The 8,747-nt window shown below is 49.0% G+C and overlaps 1 protein-coding gene across 1 annotated transcript in view; it reads right to left on the bottom strand.

Moving 5' to 3' along the window:
- RTN1 (reticulon 1) overlaps positions 1-8,747 on the bottom strand; it is a 125,448-nt gene that overhangs the window by 45,496 nt on the left and 71,205 nt on the right. Inside the window, exon 3 of the mRNA XM_009332739.1 lies at positions 6,562-7,344. Within this exon, the coding sequence (XP_009331014.1) occupies positions 6,562-7,344 (783 nt within the window). The remainder of the gene's footprint in view (positions 1-6,561; positions 7,345-8,747) is intronic.

The following is an 8,747-nucleotide window of genomic DNA, read 5'->3' as shown; positions in this document are numbered from 1 at the left end:
GCAGAAGTCTGAACAGACATTTCCAAGCAATATGGAAGAGATCCCTCTTGCAGCAATAGAATTCAATCTCGTGCTGCTGCAGCGCACTCTACAAGCACAGTCCTAGCCTGTAGGGCAGGCAAGTAACCCAGCATCAGCATGGGGACAGCCTCCATGCGAGCACCCTCTCCAGTTCTCTTCAAGAAGGATTCAACCAGTGGTAGAAAAGAACGATGGGAACAAGAAGACAGTTCAGACAGCTTGAAAACATGACCAGAGAGGAAAAACTGAAGAAGCTAGGATTGCTTAGCCTAAAGTAAAGAAGGATGGAAGAACGGCAACTGGTTTTGATAGACGCCTGGGAGCTGGTGGAGGATCTGCCAACAGAGGCCTTTCCAAACAAGTCACAAGCATCTGTCAAAAGTGCTCTACCAGGGATCCTGGCTGCGGGCCAGGAGATGGTCTCTCTGGACCTTGAGAAGTTCCTGCCAGACCACTCTGTATGAAGCTACATTGAGTGGTATCGCTCCTCTGCCCTGTCCTGCAGTGTGCCTGCAGCTCCTGGCTCTGAGGCGGCATCACGGGACTGACCCAGATTTGCAGGCTCCAGCTACCCCCAAACCTCTGCCTTTGCTGAGAAAATGGACAGGTAGACAAGGCCCTGAACAACCTGACCAAACTGCTTTGAGCAAGGGGTTGGTCCAGAGACCTCCACAGGTCCCTTCCCATGTAAATTATTCCATGTGGGAGGCAAGCACACAGAGGTTCACCAATCTACTCCAAGATTTCGTGGCAAGGCCAGGCCTAGATTCACATGTTTACTTCTCTGGGCAGGTTTTACCCCACTCCTCCTACAGCATCGCAAGGTGAAGACACTTCAACCACAGGCAGGACATCCCTCTCCCCCACACCTTTTCCAAGCAGGGACTTTCCAAAGGATGCAAAGCTACTGGAGCCCCATAAAAAGCAAAATGAAGCAAGCAAAACAGATGGGCCGGAGTGTGGAGGCACTTACAGCAGATGGCACTAAAATATTAAACTAACATTACCGTATGGTTAAGCCACGGCCTGGCTTGCTGCTGATTGCAGACCCAGCCTGGTGAAAGCACACAGATGAGAAATGAGCCTCGGATTGCTAAATCACCCTACCAAACATCCTCTTCCCGCAGAAAAATGCCTCACTAGCGACTCCTCCAACAGCAGGGACGTGCTAACGCAATGCAGATGACATTTTGCTGAACAAACTCCCAGTAACTTAAGGTTTCTCCCAGATCTCTGCCGGAAAAACATCTCCTTGAGAAACCGTGTAAAATCAGTTTGTCTATGGCACCAAACAGGGGTGGACACAGTGAGAGATTAAAGGGAAAAAGCCCACAGTGCTTTGTGCTTGTCCACTGAGTGACAGCCCTGGACACCATGGGACGGCACGAGAAACACCAGGGAGGAGGGGAAACATGTTCTTGAACCCAGGGCATTTGCCAGTGTCACCCCAAAACCAGAAGTGATCCTGACTGCAGCTTGTGACACCACCTGAGAGGCATTGGGCCACCATATAGAGATGAGTGGCCATGAACCTTGGTGTCCCTCACGGGTGCTTAAAGCCACAGCAGCCACGAAGGGTGAGTGGTAAGGACACGCTCTTGTAGGGGACTAACCAGATTAATGTTACAAAAGCCTTTCGTAAGGCATAAAAATTAGAATGCCTCATAGCAGGGTGGCATAGGACTGAGCTGCAGAATAAAAAATTTTAAATGATGAATTTTATTTGACTGCGTTTCCAGCAGGTCCTGCCAGTTGTGCCATCTAGCATGTGAGTGACAGCATGACTCCACAGCCCCAGGCCTGGGTTTTCCTTTTCCTATGCTGAATTTTGCCATAAAATAAAAAGGAAAGGAAAGTAAACATTACTATGAATGTCCACATCTTTTTCTTTTTTTTTTAACCTGAGTCAGACGTCTGATCTGAAAGGTGACAAACTGCTGCACATTTCATTAAATGGATCAAGCAGAAGAAATCTCCTAATACTGTCACTGAAGGAGAGGCTGGAGAGAGACATGATGCCCCAGCATAAGGGGAATCTCCGCCCAGGACCAGGTCCCCAGGCTGTGGGACAGCAGCATGCGGTAAGCCAGGCCACCCTGGCAGAGAGCTACCGACAGGCACAGCAAGAGAAGACAGAAAAGGACTCAGCCAAAATGCTCCTTTCCAGCCTGCCTTGGTCCAGGCTTCTTTTGGGCTTCTTGCAAACTGCCCCAGGCCAAAAGGTGCACGTTTCCAAGAGAGCAGGTCTTTTCTGAAATTTTCTGCATGCCCAAGCCATGTGCAAGCCCAGCCTGGACGTCACCTGGGCTATGCAATGTCACAGCACTGTGCAGGCCACACCAATCAGTTGTATTATTTTCCGAAGTTTGTGAAAATCTGTTGCAAGACAGAGTTTTCCTAGAACAAACCTAAAAATCTGCATTCCTTGCTCTGGCTACTGGAAAACACAAATAAATCTGGTCTTCCTTCTCTGTGGCTGAAAATTTAAAAAGAAAAAAAGAAACTGAGCTGGCAACCTCCTTTCTGCAGGGTCACGGCCCAAGGGCCTCTAAGCCCTGCTGCGTCCACCTCTGGAAGGAGATGCCAGTAGATACATGGGGGCAGTAGCAGCCAAACAGCAAATGTCTTGCTACAGCTCTAGCTTCCCCTCTTTGCTCCACAGGAGACAAGGGAATTAGTAACACTGACATAGGTAGCAACTGCACAGCCCTGGCCAAAACAAAGCCTGCGTTGCAGCAAGCAATGTGATCTTTCTGACCGTGTGGAAAAGTGAGCGAGGCTGCTTAGTGGCTAGCGGCACGGGAATAGCTCCACTCTTTCAAATCGTGATAGTCAGCTCCAGTAAAATGGAGGTAGGAAGTCACTGCCCATTTTTGTTATTGCCACTGGATGGCAACAGACGTTAAGCAGAGACTTTGAGTTATCACTGCGCAAACTACACATGCACTTTCTGTGCTCCACCTTGTTATTTAGGGGAATGGCCGTGATTTCAGCATGCCTAGCAGACACTCCAGAAGGGTCTCTGAGGGATTAAGCTGCGGGCTGGCAGCAACACAATCAGCAAGACTGTTCCTGGGGTCGAGTTGAATGCTGGGCTTTCACTTTGTACACCTTCTCCAGGTATTTCCTGGACTCTGCACTCAAAATTAATTTTTGTCTTGCCAGCCCAGGGCCAACGATTCCGATGAGCCATGCAAAGTATATTTAATGGCATGGATATGAGTAAAAGACTCCTTGGTGGTATTACAGTATGACACTGTGAAATAGTTAACACATATATGAAACTGATGGATGACTATTTTTAAATTACATATACCTGGCTATGAGCTGGCCAAGGACCACAGAAAGATCTACAGCTGGGTGTCAAAAACAGCCAGGCGTGTCGAACAGCTTCATTTGATCCATCAGTTTCCTATGAATCTCCAGAAACGCTGGGCTAGCACTGACCTGAACTCAGGTGGGACTTGCCATGGCCATTGGGGGATCAGTCCCCACGTGGACTCTGTGAACATCACTAAAACCATTCTGTCTTAATAACGATGTGTGGTGGCAGCATAACACTTCCGAGGTGACATGTAACAAGGAGGTAACAGTGAAAGTTTTTCTGTTTTCTATCTTTTAACAAGTACATAGTCACATCTTGTTAGTATTCTCTTAATGATAGTTAACGATAATTAAGATAATTCTCTTAATTAATGAATGATGATACTGTTCTTGCTTTGGGTGACATCGTTCTGCTGCACCGCCGTTGTGCGGCACTGCCACATCTCCCTCTATTCTCATGTCTTTGGCTGAGTGTGGCCCGTGCCAAATGCTGGCCAGGTGCATCTGAGTTGGCGTACGACACATATATGATGCCGTGACGTAAAGCTCTGCCAAGACCTCAAGTTGATGCTATGAAGGCAGTCCCTGTCCCCTTGGATGTGCTCTGCCACATCATTTCCCTGCCAGCCACTGCGGCTCCAGGCTGATGGAGCCTGGGAGGACCCATGGGGGATGCTCTGGATCCACGAAGCCAGTTAACACATCCCCCAGTTCACCTCTGATAAGTGAAAAAACGCTGAAGGGTTTACATGAATTCTCTGAGTGAGGGACAAGCTCTCCTTTCCCAGGTCAGAAGGAGAGCCCAATACTCTACCTTCAACTTAAAAATTTAACTAGCGCCCAGACACAGCGACCCATGCAGCAAATACCCATGACTGGAAGGTAGCGTAAAGTGGACCCCACTATCATCCACATTTTCTTATCTTGAGCCCATCTCCCCATACCCCAAAATCAGCTTTAAAAAGTTACACAAGTTTTAGCAATAATCTTGAGAGGCTTTACGTTTTTGTTTTCCTTGCCTTAGGCACCGGGGTGTCTCGAGGGAGAAAAGCACATGCTGAAATAGTCCTCTATGCACCGCCAGATAGGAATTAGCTGTCTTGTGTCTGTCCTGGAGGAAACGTTCCTGCCACTACTGTCCTACGGTAATACAGATAGGAAACATGGACATACTGCGATGCAGGGAGAAAGCCTGCTCATGCACACAGGGATTTTCTCTGACCACCATATGAGAACAAGCCTCTGCTAGCATCAGTTCAGGCAATGACAGAAATTAAACGAGACACAAAAGTTAGGACAAAAAAATCTGAATACGATCAAGGGGGACTGAAAATTGTAATGGGGCCTGAAATCTCAAAATTGAGGGACAGGCAACTAGCAGCCTGTGTGATATTCCCCAACTACTTTCCCCAAATCCAAGACCAAATTGTTAGTCGTCTGCCCAAAACAACACACAGAACACAACATGGTTGCAGAGACCCAATGCTGGACACTGGAGGAAGGGTGCGTAAGGTAAATTCAATCAACCCTACAGCTTCTAGGGTTTGGGCAGGGCCTGGGCAGGAGAATATGGGAAGGGGGAGAGAAATGGTTAGAGCTCATCCTACCCATGAGGGAGCTAAGAGATGCACAGCGTGACATTGCGAGCTCTGAGAATCTGGCAGGAAAACATACTTACAAGCAATAATCATATGTTTCTTGTTCAGCCTATTAATGTGTGTCTGTCCTGGAGGCTAAGAATATCAGTATTAACATATTTTATTGCACTGCAGATCTTGCAGTCCTCAGCACACCGTGCAAGTTTGGGCTGTCTCCTCACTAGACTTGCACACTTGGGTTCACAGTGCTAGATAAAGCAGTTGTAAAAGTGTGCCACTTAAACGTGTCTGCCATATCTCCAGGCCATCATGTGGTCAAACAGCTGCACAAACACGGACAGAGGAAAAAGATGCTCTCTAAGCAGCAGGGGTGGGATTCGCCCCCCCTCCATCTCTATCCAGCTGTTTGCAAGGAAGCAGAAGCTCTCTGAATTGCAAACCCCCATCTGACAGAAGAGCCGTGGACAGCCGCTGCCCCCCAGCCCAGCTGGGGGAGACGGCAGAGAGGGAGCAGGGCAGGCATAGGGCAGCCCCAGCATCCCTCCCTCCCACACCAGCTTACAAAGCCAGAGGTACACGAAGATCCTGGCTATTCAGAGCTGGCATCTTGCAAAGAATAAAATGCCTTTTTCTTTTGTGTGCCTTGCGAACTAAGCCAGTTACAGGCAACAGGGACCCCTGGCAGTGTCAGTGTGCAGTGACCATGTGCTACCTCTTGGTCCTCAGGGTTTAGCTCAGACCAAAAGCTGGTGGTGGCTCTAGAGTTTTGGTGGGTCCAGTTGGACTTCAGTGCCCGGCATAGCAAGCCCAGACCTGGCTGTCTCTACATGGGCTTTGAAGGGATCCTACAGGGAGACAAGTGCCCTTGAGCTCACCTGAGCACCAGGGAAGTGTCCTGCCCTTCTGCCTCCCAGAGCTGGATTAGGGAAGGGACTTTCAGAGGGGCACACAGTATGCCCCTCAAGGCACGCAGAGTTGGGGTGAGCACCCTAAGCCACCTGCCTCCCTGCATCAGCCTGGAAGTGTACACAAAACCCTCATTATTCAGGATGGAGGGTGTCAGCCACCATGAGAGAGATTTGTTTAAGCTGCACCAGCTTCAGAAACACCCAGACCCACCAAACCCAACCCCTCTGCTCCTCTGAATCATTCTTTTTTCCTAAATGTATCCTCAAAAATATTATCCTCACATTTCTGGGAGAGGCAGGACACCTCCCTGACTGCACCCCTTCCCTGGGGCAAGGCAGGTACTATTTCGAAGGAAAAATGATCATTTGTTTCTCTCTGCCATCCAGATGCCTGATGTACAAATCAGCCTTATGTTACTGAGGTTCCTGCTTGATCCAGTATCTATATGCTTAAGCCTAAAAATTATTATTGCTGGTATTTTACTTTTTTTTTTCTAAGGAAAAGGAAAAGGAGAAAAAGAAGAGGATGGGAAGGTCAGAGATGATGTGTGCATTGTCACAGGCATGCCCAGCTTCGAGCTGACGTTATCCAGTGCCCGCACCTCCCCCTGCTCGGCACTACTAACATCTCCCCTGCAAGGAGCGGGCACTTCTCCCTTCTCCCCCCTCTCAGCAGCACTGCAAAAAACAACATAAACATCTGCATTTACCTTTCTGCTTATTTAAAAATGGCAGTAGGGGTGAAGCCAAGGGACTTCTTTTGCCGGAGTCCTTGGAAGACACTTTATTTTGGTTAACAACAGTTTCTTCGATAGGTTTCTTCAAGATTATTCTTTCCTTCAGCTCCTCGGTGCTGACGGCAGAGGTCGGTGGCTCGGCTCCTACTTTCGGTGCAACAAAGGAGCATTTCAGGTAGGATGCGGAGTCTGCCAGGTTTTCCCTGTTCATCCTGCTCTCCGTTGTTTTATTTGCTTCATAGTCTGAGGCGTCAGTGCGTGAGCCGTTCTCCTCCTTGATAATGTCCATGACCATGGGCTTCATCAGAGGGGAGTCCTGATCCCTCTTTGGGCTCTCTTCGGAGGCCGATGAGGCATCACAAGACTCAATGATGAGCTCGCTGTCGAGCTCGGCCTCCCGCTCCTCCCGCAGGATGCTGTACTGGATGGAGGGAGAGGCAGGCGATGGAGGGGGCCCTCCGATGTGGCTGAAGGTCATGTAGTTGGAGTGCAGCACCTCCTCGGCAGCCAGCGGGTCCTCCGAGACCAGTTCGATCTCTGAGTCCCCTGACTCGGCACTGCTGGCTTCGTTATCCAAGGGTGAGGAGACAGCGGGGTGCCCAGGTTTGACCCGCTGGTCTCTCTTCTCAGCAGAAAGGGCTTGCGACCGCTGCACCTCTGGGGTCTCAAAGGAAAAGCTTTTTGCTTCTTTGATGGCACTGATGAGTTCATCCTCCGACAGGCTGCCTTTGCCCTGTGACTCTGAGCCGGACGGTTCTGCCACCCAGAAAGAAAGGGAGGGGGGGGGGAAGGAAATTGTTAAAAATGAGATTTTTCTGGCTGCTTAGGCAACAAACACAATAGATTTCATGGCAGCACGGATCCCTCTAGCAGGGCTGGTAACACAGGCAGAAAGTCTCCCTGTCTGGGATGACTAACAGTAATAACAGCTTGTCTTACAGAGTGTTTCCTATGCACATACTTCTTATAAAAGAGTAAGTATTATTAGCATCATTTACTGAGGAAAAAGCTGAGGCACAAGGCAACGCTGGTCAGTGCTAGGCCAGTGGCTCAGCAATATGGTTTTCACCAGGAAAAATCACCAGTCATGAGGAACGTGGGCTCAGGCCACGCGTGACAGCATCTGACTGTCACCGATGGATACAGGTCTGTTCTGGGGACAAATACACACAGGGGGCTGATGGGTACCTGGCACTGGTGATTGTAACAACCTATGTGTAGTTACTAGTAATTTTGTCAAACTTTAACTTTCAGGGGTGAAAAGTTCCAGGTCAGAAACTTTTCTCGGACTTTTTCTGCTTTTTTTGTGGGCGGGTGGGTGGTGAATTCTCTGTTTGCTTTTATCTCAGTTGGGTCCAAGCATGAAACTCATTTTTTTACTGTAACTCTTAATATCATTAAAACTACATTAACCAAAATAATGACTGACCAACTGACACCCAAAATTTGAAACAAAAAAAATTCTATGCATTTTCTGGCTCACACTGGAAGAAGATATGCTCAGAGAGTGAAAATAAGCAGTTGAAAAGGCTGGCTGGTCACCCAGGATTAGCAAGGATCCCACATCCCATACTAGAAGGGAACCCAGCAGCAAACTTCCCACCTGCTCTGCCTCCCTGTACATCCCTTTACCACATGGGATTTTGTAATGAAATAACAAAGAAAGTAAAATTGCATGTAAAGGGTTCACGATAAGAGGTGATGGAGGCAGCACGAGGTGCATCAGCAGCTGTTTTGAGTTACCGTGTGGGGAACAGGCTTCACTTTATCATTCACAGAACATCAGCCAGCCTCAAACCCAGACTGCACCTGCTGCATCAGGAGCAAGGCCAGCCGGGCCACCTGAGGCTGTCTGTGTCAAGGGGGACCATGGCGGCAGTTCGCACCCGATCCCCTGCCAGCACCTGGCCACCGACGCCTCCTGATCGCTGGTTTCCACCTTGCACTTCACTGACCCAGGGATCGCTGCCATCCACACCCGAGACCCTCCCTTTTGGGGGGAAAAAAGGTTGAATTCCCCAGTCACTTTGGAACAGCCATCAAGCACACACGGAAATTTGTCCTCTGGACCCTCAAGTGCTCATTCACTGATTCTATATCATTACTAACGTGACAGGGGTCACTAACTGGCATTGCAGGCAGTGGGGGTTCAAGAAAGC

Source organism: Pygoscelis adeliae, unplaced genomic scaffold, assembly GCF_000699105.1.
Source record: "Pygoscelis adeliae isolate BGI_AS28 unplaced genomic scaffold, ASM69910v1 Scaffold179, whole genome shotgun sequence".
Taxonomy (NCBI): domain Eukaryota; kingdom Metazoa; phylum Chordata; class Aves; order Sphenisciformes; family Spheniscidae; genus Pygoscelis; species Pygoscelis adeliae.
The sequence above is the reverse complement of the archived record's forward strand: the minus strand, read 5'-3'. Positions and strand labels throughout refer to the sequence as shown.